Raw genomic sequence first — 19022 nt, forward strand, 5'->3', positions numbered from 1 at the left:
TCGGGGATCGATAGGGAGAAGAAGAGAAAGCGAAAAGATGACGATCGCGAGGTGGATGAGGATTCCAGGGGCGGGGGGGAGGGAGAGAGAGAGAGAGAGAGAGAGAGAGAGAGAGAGAGAGAGAGAGATGCAACTGCCAGATTACGCGGACAGGTAGATAGATGGGTCCCATTATCGGCGTAGCCGCATTAAACGCTTCTTTATATAGCTGTACATCTATAGGATTTACGAAGCACGTGAGATCTCCTGGCCCGACAGGAAGATACTTATCTCGACGCTCGACCGTGAGGCTCCGCCTAATTGTTTGCTCTTGCTACGTCGATCGGTATAGTCCCCTTTGCTCGCCGCCGGACCGCGAACTACGTTCAATTATCCAACGAGAGTTATCGTTTTTTTCCTTCTTTTTGTTTTTTATTCCTTTTCATTATACGTAATAATATATTAATTGAGTATTTTTTCTCGATTCGTACAATAACGCAGGATCTTTTGTCTCTTGTTCAAGTTATCCTTAACAATGGTAAAAATTGAACAAGTTCGTCGAGCGTAGGAGATGAGAGAGGCCGGAAAAAGGATATTATTCGATGCAACGAAGCATCTCGGATGTTCTTTGCTTCGCGTCGAGCACATTAGCTACGCCGAGTTTCGCGGTATGCAGCGTGCAAACGGAATCCCGATAGCATCGTTATAATTTCTCTTGCCTCTTATCTCTCGGCAGTCTCGAGCTCTTATTCTTTGGTATTCTCTCTTCGTTTTAACTCGTAGCCGATGGACTCGATATCGTAGCGTATGTAGAACGCGCGTAGAAATCGCGCGCAGGTGTTCACGGGAAACTAACTCGAGAATAATAAATTGAGAAATACGAATGGAATCCGACTTTGAGTTATGCTTTCCTATAAACGGATCCAAACCTAACATCGCAAGCCAAACGTTCTCTTAGAAAATCATTCCAAATGTTGAGATTATGACGTCTTTGAAACATTTTACGGCATGCGTATCGAGTCATATTCCTTGAGATATACCATTATGTATTTACTCGATCCTATTTCTAGTAGTCGTACGTTTTTCACTTTTCTTTACAAACGAAACGTTATCTTTGAGATTTGTGTTTAGATAGGAGAAATAGAGAGAGAGAGAGAGAGACTCATCGAGCAGGTCAAAGTATGCGGCCCTAAAAATATTATCTCTCCTTCTCTTATTTTTTCACTTCTCTCTTGGAAAAATGAACGTTAGAAAAACACGTTTAATGGTCCGTCGTCAACGCGAAGCAATTATTATGGGTCCTCGACGAGGCTCCTGACTTTTTTTTTTCTTTTTTCAAGGTACCGCTTTTTCGAATTTATTTTTCTTTTAATGCCAGTTAGTCGTGTCGATAAAAGCATCAGCCTTGCGCCGAACGTTTCTGTCCTCTTTAACGTAGATCCATATATCTAAGTTTATAGATGTTCCTTGTCATCTGTGATTTATCGTTTCATCTATTTAATTATTTCTCACATTGGTCGCGTTCCCATTGCTAAAGATACATACTATTCGAACGTCGAACAGCTTGGACAAACTAACGGGCAGCTAGTCGACGAGCGATCGTTATGAGAAACACGGTATTTCTTCGCACATACATATATATATATATGTGTGTGTGTGTGTGTGTGTGTGTGTGTGTGTGTGTGCGTGTGCGCGCGCGCGCGCGCGCGTGCGTGCACGTGACGGAAAAATCGACTAGAAAATAGGAAATATTTCATCGGATATTCGTGTAGAAAAGGAAATTTCATTTCACGTCCATCTCTAAAAGTGACATTATAAAAGCCTACGACGCACTTTCTTCGACGCATAAGGCGATATAGTACCTATGAAAAGTAGAAGAAGAAGAAGAGAGTCTCTCGTATATCGGATGCGGGCTCCTTTGTCTTCGTTCTTGATATCCCGCTTTCATAACGTATTATCTATTCGCATTGTTCTATTTATTGCGATACATCGTCACCAATACGAACGGAATTCTTTCATTTTCGTTCACGGCGGTTTCGCTTTGAAGAAGTTAATTTCTAATCCGTGAAGTAATTTTCGCGATCGGCGAATTAACTGTTGCCGACGATATCGGGCATTGGTTTTCGTTGAAGCGCGAAATTCCTGCGGTACTGGTTGCTCCGCAGAGGCGCATCGTCCGTTTAAATAATCGCCGACGATTTCACACCTCGCTTCGTCCAATTATACGATCGTTTTACACGCGGACGCAAGGATTTCCGCTACCGATAACGAATGAAAGAAAGATTTATGGAATTTCAAGTTCTACCGTCTTTTAAATCGCTTTAACAACAATTCTTTATGTCGCCTATTGGAGCCGTTTTTCATATTTTTCCAAAGATTCATTTTTACTCGGCGTCGAGAACACCGTAATAAAAAATAATCGTATCTCATCGAAGAAGCAAGCAGCGCATCGAATACGTAATCCGAGAATCGTCTGCCTCTTATTCGGCCCAATTAGTCCTTTCTTAACGAGCGATGCCACCGGGACTTGTTTCTTCGAGTTTAAGTGCCGCTCGTAAATTTGACCAACGGCGAAACTTTCACGAAAGATTCGAACGAGATATCCAAAAGAGAGGGAGATAAGTAGCGAGTAGATATTTTGCCGTGTCATTTATTTCAAAGTTTCTCTCCTCGACTCAACTCGTCTTTCGACTAAATAATCATATCGGATGACGGGTTTAGGTTCTGCTCTTATCGCGTTTCCTGGCCGCTCAATTTGCACGGTAACGTATTTATCGCGTCGTTCAAACAAAACCGAGACATTCCTTTGCGAGAAACACGCGTCCCCTATTCTATCGCTTTTCAACTATGCGCGCATATATCCGAAAGCTTATAGACGCAGTACAAACGCGAGTCAAATATTTCGATAAACTTACTTACTTCGTTTGAAATAATACGCTAAAGGTTACTCTTGCTCTTTGACGAATCGGTGAAAAAGAAAACATACATTCTTTGTTTTCTTTTGTTTTGTTTGTTTGTTTTTTTGTTTTTTTTTTTTTTTCTTATCGTTCATCGTTCCTGCGTATATCCTCGCGCGAGTTCCTCGACGATAATCAACGACAACGGATGGTCCTCAGGTGCGGCAATTACGACACCGCACGATAGAGATCGCCCAGGAAAGGACAAGGGTGGGGAGAGAGGAAAAGAGGGAGAGAGAGGAGCACGTGCAAAAAACTTGCTCCGCTCTCTTGGTACGGAGTTCCTCGCAACGGTTAACGCTCGCGTGACTGCGTATTATATGTGTGCATGTACGAGGCTACCAGTAATGCCGCATAATAAGCGTTTAGGGACGACGATAGGACCCTCCTTCGTTACTTGCTCCTCTTCTCTCTTTCTCTCTCTCTCTCCCTCCCTCTCTCCCAACCTCCCTCTCCCATTCGCTCTTTCTTTCTCTCTTTTCACTCCTTGCATCCTCTTCTTCTTTCGCTTTTACCTCCCATCCCTAGACCCTGCGGTCTTCGTAAGACCTCTTCGTGCGATGTCCAAGATGAAAGGCGCGCCACACGAGAGACGATAATATTAAGGATATATAGGATGTTGGATATAGGATATGGAAGGGTAAACAATTATTCTACAATTTCGATTCATTTTGCGCATGAAAATATCGCATGATAATTATGAAACCTTCGGATCCTATATTTAGGAACCATTAAGGATACGTATTACGAATTACGTATTAGAATTTATCGGTCTGTATCGTCTAATTCCGGTAGGTATCGTCCTTCTCGAGATTCATTTTAAGCGTTATAGATCGTTCGAGCCGAAAACGAATTTTTCAAGATTCTCGACGCGCGAGACGTTCGAGGGCCGTGGGTAATCACGGTCCTTGGAGAGATATCTCGTTGTCGAGACAGGTCGTGTATGCATGCTTCAGGCTCGTTCACCTCGATCTTTGGGGTAACAGGACGAAGAAGGAGAAGAGGGGGCGAGCGTGTGCGCTTTAATCTCGGTATGCCCACTCGAAACGAAAAATCTTCTGTAATCCCGTCTCGGACGTTTTGGCAGATGTATCGCGCTCGCTGCCATCGCGTTACCGTCCTTTCTCTCTGCGTGATTCGAATTTGGTTATCCACTCTCCTTTTTTCACTCATTTTTTTACTTACTCTCCTTCTTCGCACGGAACGAGATACGATCACTAGGAAAAAAATTCCTTTTTCTTTTTTTTTTCTTTTTTTTTTTTTTTTTTTTTTTTCTCTCTTTAGCCTTTTATATAGGTATAGATATATGACAATTTCGTCCGTTAGACCTTTGTAATGTAATAGAATAAAACTCGTGGACGATGAGAAACGCGTTAAAAATCAAAGCGATTCGTAAGAATTGTCTTGCGTCTCGATAAAATGTGGCAAAATAGTCACGATCGAATTAGACTACGCTGTACCCTCGAGAGATTGAGCCACGTGATTGGCTGAGGTCATATCGAAATTAATCGAGCTCGTTCAACGCTACGAACGCGTCGCGTAACGTGTCACGTAGCGTCGTTTGACTTCCTCTTCTGGCTAAATCTTGTTTTCGTTTGACATCAATCGTTGGGTTCGTTCGTTTGTCCGAGTTGTAAGTTGAAAAGGGCTTTTCGTAAAGAGAACACGACGGAATAGGGATGGATGGACGATGGAACAAGAAGCGATTTTTGTACGGACAGGCAAAGTCGATTGAGAAATCGAGACACGTTTCGAGGAAGGCGAACATGCACGCGTTGCTTTCGTGGAAGAATGTGCCTTTACGTGGACACACGAATGCTCAAACGTTTTTCTCTTATTCGAGATGTTTCTTGTATCAAAGCAAACCGGACTAATTGCGATCTTGTCTCAATCACAATCTATCTACAACGGACGATTCGATTGATGATCGTTTGAAAAATCTCTTTAATCGATTAAAAGAAAAAGCTCTCGCTTCGACGGCAAAAGAATCAAGGGAGAGAGAGCTGTTGAAACTCTGATAGATTTATTTACGTCGATGCGTGGACTCGCGTTCCGAGTTAAATGCTTTGGAAGCTCCGTATCTTCGTTGGAGAACAAGAGCAGAATGCGTGTCGCCATTTGCAGAATCTCATTCGTCGAGAGGCCAGTACCGAGCTCGGTGATGTCGAGCTGCCGATGCCAAAGTTTGCAGCACGTTTCTACTGCTCTCTTATATGTATATTGAAACTGGTTTGCACCTGATACCAGGTTCGTGATCGAATGACGCGTTTCAATGTGCGCTTTCTCTCTCTCTCTCTCTCTCTCTCTCTCTCTCTCTCTCTCTCTCTCTCTCTCTCTCTTTCTCTTTCTTGAACTAGCGCGGCCTTTCTCTTCTCTGCTCTGCTCTGCTCTGCTCTGCTCTCCTCTTCTTCTTTTCGCGGTTCACGAACACCAGGCACACGCAAACCCTTTTTCTCCCACTCCGTCTTTTGGACCCTTTGATTTGTTTCACGGGACGTGGACCGATGCGCACCGTTCAACCGAGATACGATGATCCAGAGAAAGCCTCGAGCTATGGCCATCTGAATAGGGTCATTCCATAGGCACTTGGCATTTTATTTTTGATTATTTTCGAAGAACAAGAAGATTTTTTTTCGAATCGCACGTATATACGATTAGAGCGAGACCGTTAATAAATTTGGTCTTTACGTTTGTTAAGACGTTTCCATCTCGTCGTATAGTCGTTTCTTCGATGAGCCGAGCATGTGTTGCCCCTCGAGTGGATCGACCGAATAAAAAGCAGACAAATGATTTTCTAAGAATTTATGTCGCTGACGTTCGAACGCGACGTTCTTCGTTGGCTCTCGGCTCGATCTTTTAAAACGGATAATGCGTCTATGGATGGGCTCAACGAAACGATGGATAGGCGGTATACGACTTTTGATCTTTCTTAATGAACTCGATTCTATGCGTTTTCGATTGGAGACACTACCTCGTCGTCAAGAGTCTAATGTCTCTCGTAGAAAATGGATAGGTATTAGAGATTAGACGTATCATTGAAATGCAGTTTGACGTTGTTAAACGTTCGTCCTACCGTAGTTATTATATCGACATGGTCTCGCTAAAGAAAGAGACGAAGAAGAGACTACTAGGCACCGTCTTGCGTTAGCCATCGCGAACACTTGGAAGGCAATTTTTGTTATCAATGTAATATTCTGCAGCAGGAGGCCCCGGAAATGGCTCGTTGGCTCTCACTGCGCCCGTTCATTGCTACATCCGGCGAGACGTTCACCGGTATATCTACAATACGTACGTTTAAAAAGTCGATAACACTCGAAAATATTACAAACTCGTCTTCTTCTTTTTTTTTTTCTCTCTCCTCCTGTCAGTCTTTTATTTAACATAATGCACTGCGCTCTACCGTATTTCCATTATTCACCGATCAACGTTGAGAAGATAAAGACGTTCCTTTGTACGCGCTTGGACGCTTGGATAAAGGATGAAAATAAAATTTCGTCGCTATCGCCGCTATCGTATTCGTAAGCGTAATCATATCTTCATGGTGTCGAAGAAAGAAAATCTTGCGGTCAATGCGTATACCTCTTTTTCTCTTTATCGCCGTATAACGTGGTGTATCGAGTGTCCAGAAGTTGGACGTCCAGCGACATTCGATATTTTTGCAGGGGCTCTCTCTTTTTCCCCTTCCTGCTGCTTCAGCACCGATAAACGTCTCTTCTATGTTCCAAATTGAATCGAGTTTAACGAGAAATTCTAAAAGTATAAAAACCTATATATTTTGCATGAGTTAAAGTTTGGATCGTAACACGTTACGATCTATCGCACGAATCTCGAATATATCGGCTTTTATGTGCCTTTGATCCCGAGCGTCCAATCGCAGTGATTAATTTCACGCAATGACATCGATTATACCAACGTCGGCCCTCTTTCGCGCGGACACAATTCTATCCTTTATGTCGTTCCTACGTGAAGCGTATATCAAAGCGATCGCAAGTTTTTATCCCCTCGAAAGAGTTACATGGGTATTAGTCGCTCGAACATGGAACAATATTTATTTCCTTTCTTTTTCATATATAGTACGACTTTTAGTCTTGACGTATTAACGATACGTACGATTAGAACAACAAAAATTCAGATATTTATTCGTGCTAATAAAGGATCGACCAAACGATTTTCTAAGGAGCGTACGTATGTATGTGTGTATGTATGCATGTATGTATGTATGTATGTATGTATGTATGTATGTATGTATGTATGTGCGTGCGTCCGTGCGCGCGTGCATGCGAGCGAGGAAGAACGTTATCGACATTACGAGCGAGATTGCTAATTATGGAACTATCGAGGCGGCACCGACGCGACTCTGTGGAAAACGAGCGCTCGGACCATTTGCGAACGCTTAACTACTTTTCTTATCGAGCAAAAATATTGCGCTATCCGATAGCCAATCGCATCTTTACACTCTTTTTTCGTGCATCTTCCTTTTCATTTCGCTTGCCTACGAATAGAAATTTTCTTTTTTCTTTATCCAACGAACGGATAACGGTTCAAATCGCATACCGATCGCGTCGTCTGCCAGTGAGATATCGCGATATCGAGCGTATGCTCTAACGAGGCTTCTTCGCGTTTGGAAAATAAATATAGGAATACCTAATGAAAACTGGTTGTAAATTAGTTGTTAGACGGTAGGATATAAGGTGTACGAGCACCTGTCCAAGATCCAATTTATCTCGTATTCTCGGCTGCTCGGTGAATTTTTTGTCTACTTTCGTTGTGCGATCAAAGAAAAAAGAAGTGAAAGAGGACGAGAGGTAGTAGAGAGCGTGCCTCGGGCGGAAAAGGTCAGGGCTGGCGTGTGCCATAGTGCCGTGTAGTGCCATAGTTGTCGTCGTAGTGCCCGTAGTTAATAAAAACGGGCGTGGTAAGCTCGCGCCATACGAGTTGCTCGTTAACTCCTCGATCCTCGTATATGTATGTATCGTACGTTGACTCGCTTCGAAAACGATCTTGGCCTTTACGATCGCTTCTCTATGCATAAAACGTTAACGATCGATTTGTCGATCTCGTAGCAAATCGATAGAAACGCGATCGTACCATCCAGACACTCGATCGAGGCCAATCTCTGTACGTTGTCGAGCACGACAACGTCTCTCTCGTATTTACGTGACGTGGGGGGCGGACTGAAAGAGATCGACGATCGGCAATTTTCTCGACGTGTAATTTCACCTGTTGCACATCCGGCGCGTATTCGACTTGTAAAGGTAAACGAGCCGTGATTATCGACGGTTCCCGTGTCGTTTTTTCCTCAAGAGGAAGAAGACGAGCGCGCAGGAAACATACAAGCGCGTGTAAGAATATCGATGCGGAAAGTGAGAGAGAGAGGAGAGAGAGAGAGAGAGAGAGAGAGAGAGAGAAAGAGAGAGAGAGAGGGGAAGAGCATCGTTCCGAACGGCGACATTTTCTGCCAACGTCGTATTCTATATTTTCCATTTATTTCTTTTTTTTTTTTTCCCCCTTTAATCCTTTAAATCCTAAAGAAAAGTAATCGAACATGGACATTATTCAACGACGGAAGAAAATTCTGAAATACGTAAATATAATGTTTGTTTGGATTTCACTGAAGCCAATGTTGATCTCCGGAATAATATCGCGTCGAGATTAACTCCAGTACGACCCTTCGGATGGGAATCAAGTTAGGAAGGTTTCCCACAATCGAGTACGACAGCTACCCTCGTGACCCTTTTTCACATCGCAGCACCGAAACACATCGTTTCTCCCCTGGTAAATTGATTTTAGCCATTGCGTTAACGCGAGTCCTAGGAAAGTGCGCTTACTCACCATTTTGCCATTTTAAAAAAGGACAAAAGTGATCGAGTCAATCTTTCTTTTAGTGGCGGATATAGATTAGATTCGTTATATGAACAATTACATACGGACTCGATCGATGGGCTAATCGATATCGTATAAGAAACGTAAATACCCGAAGAGTGTTTACCTCGTATTTATGTATTTACATCGTCGGTAAGGAGAACGCACGTACAAATATAGAACAAGGAGAAATATAAACAAAGGATTCGTTTCGTTAGATCCTTTTCAGTCTTCTGCGATGCTCAACTCGAAAGACACGCGTGTCGCTCGCGTGTGGAAAAGTGCCACGTGTTTCGGAGCGTGATGGAAGGGTCGCAGTGAGCCTTAGAAGAGGGTCGGTCGCGCGACTTCCCACGGTAACTATGGAGCATCGTTAATTCTATCGAACGAGAGGGCTTGTCTCGAGAGCGATCGCGTTATAGGATTGCGTTCGATGTCATTTCTTTCAGTCCCTTGGTCAATTTCGCGAATGTATTTACGAGAAATTTCATTTCTAAAACGGTCCGTGCAAAGGCCATTTTAGAAATGGTGTACATCGAAGAAGAAAAATATTCTAGTCAAGCGATAACGAGCGGATACACCTGCGAGAATATACCAGAAGGAATCCATGTGGCTGCACGTAGCCGCATGTAGACGTTTTTACGAGACGGACGCTTCTTTAATAATCCACGCACGATCGGATTGCGTGGTCGAGAGGTGCGATCTTACTCGGAGGAGATGTCTAGAGAAGGCTTCGCGACGCCTTTACGTACGATACGTACGAAAAAGGTGAAATACAATATCGTAAACGAATCTCAAAACGAGACTTTCTCCATGTTTTTTACGTCAAAGTATTTACGCGCAAGAATATTTTTATCCGACAATTGTTATTTAATTCTTGGAACAAGTTAATTGTTTCGTTCGAAAACGAAATGCGTTGTGTCGAGTTCGTGGAAGAAGAAAAAGAAAAAGAAAAGAAAAAAGAAGGAGAGGTAGGTAATTCGAATTTGCGCATCCGGTTTTCAGTTGCTCTACCGCGAGCTAAATGCTCGTTTACACTGATAATTAACGACGCACCACACCCACGACTCATTCGGTTTGACCCGGCCTCGCCGTCAATTTGTCGGCTCGTTACTCGATCGCCGGAACGAGTTTCTTTCGGAGGAGCTTAACGACACAGCTCCGAACTATTCCTTTCTCTTTCCGCGAGTTATTCGCTTGGTTTGATATCAAACGAAATTCAATGTTGATTTACTCAATCATATTATTTATATACGATCGAAATTGTCCGTCTACCTCAAATTTAATTCACTCTATAAATAGTTATAAATATACATATGTACCTATCTCTGTTTGTCGCGTTATTTACCAAAGAATCGATCAGTTTATTGTATGTTGTATACAGAAATTGGTGTTTTCGACGCGAACTTAAACTTACCTTACTTTCGGTTGTACGTTCCAGGTGGTTCTGCCACTTCGATGACGATAATTACGTGAACGTACCACGCCTTCTGAAGCTCCTGGACAATTACAACCCACGGGAGGATTGGTATCTTGGTAGGCCTTCGATACCAGCCCCTTTGGAAATCATCAGGCAGGGACCAGAGCCATCGAAACGACCGGTAACTTTAAGATATTCTCTCTTTCTTTCGTATCCCTTAATCACAGGCTTCTTACATTTTTGATAACGACATCGATTTCGTCTCTCACAAATCGTAGTATATCTTACGAATCACCGTAATTCCTATCGTCGTTGCTATCGCTACTTTATTATTAGAAATGATTACGCAATCAAGACAACTTACGAAACGTTATTCGACATTAATCGTTTAGAAACGAGTCTCCTATACGAATCGAGTAATGTAAGTATGTAAACAAATTATTTGTTGTCACAACGTTGGAGAAATATCTTTATTTTTCTATTATCGACTTAGCGGCCTTTTCCTCTGGCCCCACGCCTCTTTCCCTTTTCGTATTTTTCTCCTCTTATGGCCTCTCTTCATTCAGCCTCGTTACGAGAGTTACCGGTCGAGCCAGTATCGTTGCGCGAAATCGTTCGCATACGTTCGTGCCCGTAAATCGTGACTATCGATGACGCCTAGGGTAACCCACTTAGCACGCGACATAATCTTACGCAAAACTCGATTTCCGTCTTAATGCCGATCGATGTATTTATATACGTATGTATGCATGCTCCCTGATTTATCGGTATCCGTTATATTTGACACTCGGTCGACTCATGGTCGATCACGCTTTTAAAGGAGAAATATATATACATATAAAAGATGGAAACGTGACAGATTGGCGATTCGTTCGGAAAATCATCGTTCGTTTCTCGTCGTTGGTTCGTTGGCCGTTTAGTTTAGCAGCCTCTCTCGAGTCCGCTAACGCTCGGCAAGATGTAGAAGTAGCCGGTCTGGCATCTCCCGCGACCCCCCATGGGTGTGGTACCATCTTCCGACGAGCGAGATTATGGTCTTCCTTCGTCGACGACGGTACTCCCTGCGGGCTGCACGTACTCGTATATTATATTTGCTCGAGAAATCTCGAGACTTGGCGTGGAGGTAGATATAGAAGATGGTATATAACAGGGTGGTACATACGTGCGCACGAATTCCACGACTGCATATACCACGTATGCATATAGTAGAGCACGCGTTAGAGCGCGCGCAAGAATATACCTGCCGGTTATACTCGTTTTTACGATTTCTTCTTTGCTCTTTGCCACGCCCAAAATTGATCGTTCGATTCGACAAATTTGAACGATCCTTTAATATCTCTTTTATTTATTCTTTTTTTTTTAAGGCAAGGCCGCCGCAACGGCAGAAGTGGCCCAAGGTGCGTGCGTGCGTGCGTGCGTACCTTTGAAAATACCTATAGGTTTATTCGCAAAGAAAACGTAAGATGATGCTACAACAGTAGGGATAATTAACTCTGCTTAAAGCTTTTCTACGTAACGTGTACGTCGTTAGTTTGCATTCTTTCGGAAGGTGGTGCAACCGCAAACGGCGTCGCTGCGGTTTATCGTAGCACCTTTCTAGCGGGTGAAAGGACTACTCGCGCGTGTTCCCGCTCGCTGGAGAAACACGAAGCGAGAACTCTTGTGTCTATCTAAAATTAAAACGGTAGCGTCCTTTTGACGATCAATAGTCATTAATTATTGTCGACTTTCGACCATAATTCACTCGTTACTTTTTCTACGCGGATCGTGTCTCTCGTTGATCCGCGTACGAATGAACCGGAATTGATCCTTGATCTCTTTTACCTTGGACACCACCGAGATACGTATACAATGGGCACCACGCCCCGGGTGAAAGGGTGAACCCTGAGACCCACCAACGAAAGAGTGAGAGAGAAAACTCGCCGACGTAAAAGTCGGACAGCGTTGAGAAATAAAAGAGAAGGAGGAGGATACCAATGACTATATATATTCAACGAAGAATCGATGGCCGGTAATTGACGAAATGGTCGCTTTGCTTTTTAGATCATTTCAGTTTAGAAATAAGCTGCCAATGAACCGTAAAGTAGAAACTTACGACTAGCAATATAAGCAGGAAAATGTATCTACCTACGCTTACGCGTGCTGTCTCTGTGGGGATCGAGGAGCAAGAAAAGAGAAGAGAACGCGTTAGGCGTTTCTAACGTTCGATACGGCTCGATGCTCGTCGGCAACATGCGTCCCTTTTAACGTTAGCCAGAGTCTTGTCTTTTCCTTGCATATATATACATGTATATATGCAGCTACGGGTACATGTGCGTTTATGGCCGTTAGGCGATATGTACCAGAGCTCTTCGGGTAATAATGGTCTACTCGACGTTTCGCTTGGTTTAGAAAGCAAATTGGCTCTGAAGAATCGACATAGTCCTTGCTCGGTCTTTCCTCGTTTCTTCTCTCTCTCTCTCTCTGTCTCTCTCTCTCTCTTTCTTAAGGACTTTGATATATCGGTATAGTCGATCTGCGATGTTCTTTATCATATAACGATCATTCAAGTCGCTCGAGTTTTTCTTTTTTCAATGGAATTTCAAGTTTAACAGAATCTGCTTCAATTTTATGAAAGATATAGAAAGTTTGACCATTTCGATAAGCCGGAATAACATTAAACTGTATCTTGCTTACAAAAGTTTGCCGTTTTACTCGTGTTGGAGTTTGCGTTTGCGTCGTCTTGGGCGTGTCTTCGACTAGTCGCGAGCGCGTTGCATCTTCCGTGCTTGGGTCTGTTCATCTCGAGAGGTCGCGAAAAGGAAGAAAAAGAGAGAGGCGAGGTGGAAGAGAAGCGAGACGCCAAAGATACGGAGCTCCAACGTGAAAGGATATAAGAGAGAGAGAGAGAGAGAAAGAGAGAGAGGAAAAAGGAAAGGAGGAACGGTAGGTGGCCACAGCAGGAAGGCGGTAAGGTAAGCCCGCGGCTCGGTAGTGGTCGCATTAATCATTCGAGAACGTAGAAGAAGAAGGTCTGACAATCTTTTGAAATACGACGCGTTTTATTAAAGTCATTTATCGAATCCGCGGCCCGGATCGCTGCCGATAATTATCGGCTACCATTCGTCTAATGGACAGACAGAGAGAGAGAGAGAGAGAGGGGGGGGGGGGAGAGAGAGAGAGAGAGAGAGAGAGGGAAAAGTTCGACATTTTGCTTTCATCTTCGAGATTTAAAATATGAAAATTCGTGTAGAAAAATTGTCGATTAATGTCGTCAATGTTCTGGTAATGAAGAATATGTTTCGATAGAAGAAGATAGTAGCCACAACGTCGGTCGGTATACGATGCTCGTTCCATTTATGGCGCCCTTCCGCTTGAACTAATGAAAAACCACAGAGTAGGCGGTCACGCGGAACGACGATATTCGTCGGACATCGTAAGAAACTTACGAGAGGTAGAGTTCGAACGTTACGTTCGGACTTTACTCGGTAGTAGTATTTAGTACGAGACGTCTCTCGTTTCTAAAATCGCAAGAATAAAACGATTTCTTTCGGGTATATAACACCTCTTACGATGCGATCAGAAAATTGCACCCTGTATCCGCGTAACTCTAAGGCACTCGTGCGTACACGCGGATGTGTGACACATGTCGTGCATTCCATGTTTGCTACCTCTCTCTCTTTCTCTCCCCCACCTCTTCCTTATCTTTTTCATCTTTTTCATTTCTTCCGTCCCTTTTCTCATGTCACAAAGTCATTTCGCTGACGTGAAAGCGGGATTATTATTATTCCATGAGACTGGCGTTTCTGTGGCTTTCTCGAAAGAAAAACAACGAGTCTCGAATCTCCTTTCGCTCGTTCGTCCCTTTGCCCTTACGATCGTTGCGGTTTCTGAACGAAGAGTAGTATGGATCGATGGAGAAGAGTTCGAAGAAGAATAGAACGAGGTAGCTGAAAGAGAAGGGAAGAGCTTCATGGTAATCATCGTACACGTTACGAAAAGGTGCAACCCATCCTCGATGGATCGTTTCTCTTTTCGCGTCTTTTCGGCAGTCCCTTTGTGTCGTTGCACGTATTAAGGTTCGAGCACGTATTAAGACTTTTAAACAGCGATGATAATGGACAAAATTTGTCTTTCTTCCTTTCGAGATGAAAATTGTACGTGGTGGAATTCGTTCGCGGACTGTGCGGTCGTACGACGGAACAGGGCGAGACGATTGGCAGCATCAGGCGCTATCTGAAAAAATGTTAATAATAATAGTAATAATAATAATAATAATAATAATAATAATAAAAAGAAAGCGAGGAGAAATTAACGGGGAATGCGCCGAGTATACGCCGAGAGGCTTCCCTCTATGCGGCTAATTGCGTTAAGATAATTAAATCGAGCGCACCGTGCGATTCCGTGTAATTACGAGGCGTTCCACGGAATGCCGATTTAATTTCTTCTCGTCGTTCTCCTCCTCGTCTTTTCCTTTGCCATAGAGTTTTGCCGATAGAGGAGCTCTTGGAAGAGAGGAGAAAATTTTTGTGGATCGATTTTTAATTTTAACAAGGCGAGCGGAGCAGTCCTGAGAAGATCTCCCAAGGGAGTTCTAGAATCGAAAGAAAGAATACCGTGCGACTACTCGTCTCCTCCTCGTCTAGTCCTTCCGGAAAGCAGGAAATAAAAGGGTATAGGGGAGGCAGAACGCGTTACGAACGTGGGAATTGTTCGCGGGGTGCAGACGTCCGTGAAGTCGATTCCCTCTTGGTCGTTGCATTTCGTGTTTACTCTACCAGAAAATCAATATCATTTACGATGACGATCATTTTTTTTACTTACCGTTATTATTATTTCTTACATCCTAAAGGATAACCGAAAGCATAAGGATCAACGTAATATGTAAACCACGAATAATGGGGCAGTTGACTTGCCCAAAAGAGTCAACGATCTAAAGGGAAAACGCACCTGTCATCGGTGCAATTACCTATCTCGAATGTCGATAAGGTTAAGTTACGCGCGTAACTCGATACCGATGAGAGCGAATATAAAGGCCTGTTACACCGACCTTCTATTTCGTTTTCGAAAATCTCTTTGTTATATAAATCGTTGACTCTTAGCTTCTATTAGCTTTTCACGTTGCATCGGAACTTCGCATAAGGGACCGGACGTTTTAATAAAGAGCAGCCAACTAAGACGATTTTAACGTTAACGAAGCCTTTCGTAATTGCGTTCACCGCTGGCATTGTTCGTAGAAACGAGCGGAATTACAATGGGTGTGTTCGCGTGACCCGTGACGACCGTAAGTACGCGAGTACGTCGACCAAGCGGAAGAAAAAGAAAAAAAAGAAAAGAAAAAGAAAAAAAAAAAAAAAAAAGAAAAATAAGAATCTCGGCTCATGCTTCTCGATGGCTTTGCAATTTTCTTCGAGGGTCGTTGTACCAGAAAGAAAAAAGTAGTCTCGCGCGATACTTTATTAGTATCATATGTGGGATGGGGTGGGGTGGGGGCAGGGGGAAAGAGTAAAAGAGGGCTGCGAAGGAGGGAGACTCGCTCGTGACCCATGACGGCCTCCACGAGCACGTCGACTCTAGATGCGTATCCTCTTCTCCTCCTTGCTTTGCCTTCGGCTAAGGTGGAGAGGATAGAGAAACGGATGCTACGGTTCCTACTTGCTCACGTACGCTACCTCCATTTACTTCCATATTATTATAGCCGGTCGCTTCTCTCTCCCTCCCTCTATCTATCTATCCTATATCTCCTGGCACCATCTTTCTCTCGCGCCAACAACGGAGGATCGACGTTACCACGAGGCAAGCCTTTCTTACTTCCTCTCTCAAAGATTTTTTTATTATACCTATGTGTTTTTATCAATACGCATAGGTAGGTATGGATAATCTCATAGAAAGATAGGAGATGCTATTTACGTAGTGGTAAAGAGAAATCATTTTTCCCAAGACTTTCCATCTTGGATCTATTTTTTTTCCCTTTTAAATGAGGATTAGAAGCGCGCGAGCACCCCACGCCAAGAAATTATCGGATCGTTCCCATCTCTCTATTCTCACAGGCTAAATCGAGCGAGATTTCCTTTTTTCTTTTTTCTTTTTTCTTTTTTTCCATCTTCTCTCCTTTTGTTCGTGGCGCACCGCCGTACTAGCGGCGTGTAGACACACGTACAGCAACAACGTGATTTTCTTCGATCGCCCGTGTTCGAGCACGCGCGAACGAGCGAACCCGCCTCTCACCCGTAATTATTATACGTTAATAACGACCGCTTTTAACTCCCGCTTTATTATTACTCGCTCGTTCGAATCGCCATTCTATACCGCGACTGGCTGCCTCGCTCGTTTTCCTAATAACCATGATTATATATCGATAGAACGTAATAAACAATGCGGATCGTTAGAGATCAGCGATCGGTGGGTTCTCTTTTCGATTTTTTTTCCAAGCAATTCTTACGCGTTTCTCGCACGTGATTAGAATAATTTTGTGAGTGGACAAATGTGCACAGTCAAAGATAGAATAGAAAACGTAAATACATGCGGATACGTAAGCGCGTGCATAGCTATCGACGAAGATTCGCCGATCGAAGAAGAGCGCGCGACCTTGTGTTATTCAAATGCACCGGAGCCGAGGAGAGTAAACAAAGAGCTGACTCCGCGCCCCCTTGTAAAAGCGGCCCGATTCTATCTACCTTTCCTATCCTTCTTGTATATCTAATGCGTCCGTGAGGTCCCGTCCTTTCCTCCTTGAGAATGCGATACAACTACCGCGTCGTCTACTGCGCGCGTGTCGCTCTTCCATCCTCATTTCTTTTCTCTATATACTTTGCCCTAAAATTCATCTTATTTAGTTTCACCATCAGTCCGCTTACTCACGTCGAACGATTATTATCGAATCAGGAGGAAGAAAGCGCAGACCTACTTGGCTAGGAAAGAAAAGAAGAGAGAAGAAAAAAAAAGAAGGATGTGGTTAGACTTATAACGGTAACGGTCCACGATAGCCTCTCGTTACTTGACCTTACGATCATACACGTATAAGTCGAGATATAGGAAGGGACGGAAGGCTGCTTGCTTGCTAGCGGGCACGCTACGTATCGTGTTGGTGCACGTACCACACCCAGGCTAGGAAAGTACGAACGGGAGAGAGAGCGAGCGAGCGAGCGAGCGAGCGAGAGAGAGATATTGAAAGAGATGGTATCGCTCCTACAAGTCCAGCCGTAATGGCCGGCAAGCAACGATGGCGATCCTTCGGAAATCGGCTCAACGCTCGTAACTCTCTCGAAATGTTCTTTCCAACGTTCGTTTCTCTTCCTCCTTCTCTCCGCTGGCTCGTGGATTCGTTTGTTAATCGGTTCGTGCGGTTCGTGCAGATCAAGAGAGAGAGAGAGAGAGAGAGAGAGAGAGAGAGAGAGAGAGAGAGAGAGAGAGAGAGGAGGGGGGCAGTGTATTCGACTTTCCAGGTCAGCGGGAAGAAGTCGATCGGAAGCGAGTTTTGTATTTTTTTCTTCCGCCTCTCCTCCTCCATCCTCGACCTTGCCGCTATCTTTCGCGATCGATGAAAAGTACCGTTCTTTTCGAGATTAGCGAGACGACGCCGTCTAAAGGCCTTTTGGGTACGACAGCTCGTTCGAAAGATGGAAATTGGATAACCGATAGAAAATTGATCGTCGAGAGGAGAAAGTGAAAAATCGATGATCTCTCGGTATCTCGGAAAGGATCATCGACGTACGATTTGTCGTACGAAGGAAGCGCGACGTGACGGTCGATCGATCGGAGCCATCGATATATCTGGATCGATATAGCTGGATCGAGCAAAAGCGAAACGATCGTTACTACTCTATCCTCGATAGAGATACCTACCTGGTCTAGTCTTTTCTACGAGATCGATCCTATCGGAGCCTCCGATCGTACTCACTTTATTCCTCTATGTTCCAGCAAAAGGTCAGATTTTGGTTCGCTACAGGCGGAGCTGGATTTTGCATCAGCAGAGCACTAGCCCTCAAAATGACGCCGCTTGCTGGGTGAGTAGTCCATTTATTTCGCATCAACGAGATAACTTTTTGCTTCACGTTAGATTCTATGACGCGACGTTTAGGTCACGGCACACACGGCCTACCGTCGAACCAACGATGATTCTCGAGAACGGAAGGTCGAGGAAGGGTTCGCTTTAACGTACCGATCGTAAATCATTATTTACGGCGCACGGTGGTCGATTGTTTGTCTTTGCTCGTTTCTTCCAACCAATCACCTCGAGCTCTTTATCGTTATTAACGATGTCAAAAGGTGCTTGACCGAAGGAAAAAGAAAATACAAATTGTTCTATATCTCAATGTTTCTCTATATTTCGATTAATCGTTTCTATTTCGTAATATTTCGTTTGAGATAATAAACGCGCGAGAGAAATATTTCGAAAGGCGATCGAGTGCGTGTAACACGCGATACCAACTCGATCCTTCTCGTTTATTTCATTTTTTCCTCTCTATTTTATTATTTTTCTTCTCTATTTCCTTTCTCCCGTTCTCTCCTCGTTCCTCTCAGCTTTCGTCCTTCCGAGTCGTAATAGCCAGCGATTACGCTCGCGGAAATGCTTCGTCACGGAGCTGCCTACGAATCTTTTCGTTCTTCTCTTCTCTTCCCCCTCCTTATTTCGAGTTAGGGTCTTTACGCGAGACTCGAGGCGACCACCCTTCGAGAAATTCCAGCGGGAAGCAACTTCCGGAGAGTTAACTTTCCTCTACTCGCTTTCTGCGGATTATATTTTATACATATATAAAATATATAAAATCTTTGTGACAGAGCGTAGACACGTTTGTGGATCTTCTACCAGAAATGTAAATTAT

General features: G+C 43.8%; 1 protein-coding gene across 1 annotated transcript in view; it reads left to right on the forward strand.

The window, feature by feature from the left end:
- Positions 1-19022, forward strand: part of fng (Fringe glycosyltransferase) — a 30737-nt gene that overhangs the window by 5616 nt on the left and 6099 nt on the right. Inside the window, exons 5-6 of the mRNA XM_035862498.2 lie at positions 10240-10399; positions 18118-18203. Coding sequence (XP_035718391.2) covers positions 10240-10399; positions 18118-18203 — 246 coding nt within the window. The remainder of the gene's footprint in view (positions 1-10239; positions 10400-18117; positions 18204-19022) is intronic.

This window comes from Vespa mandarinia, chromosome 9, assembly GCF_050613455.1.
Source record: "Vespa mandarinia isolate Hongniang chromosome 9, ASM5061345v1, whole genome shotgun sequence".
Lineage (NCBI taxonomy): Eukaryota > Metazoa > Arthropoda > Insecta > Hymenoptera > Vespidae > Vespa > Vespa mandarinia.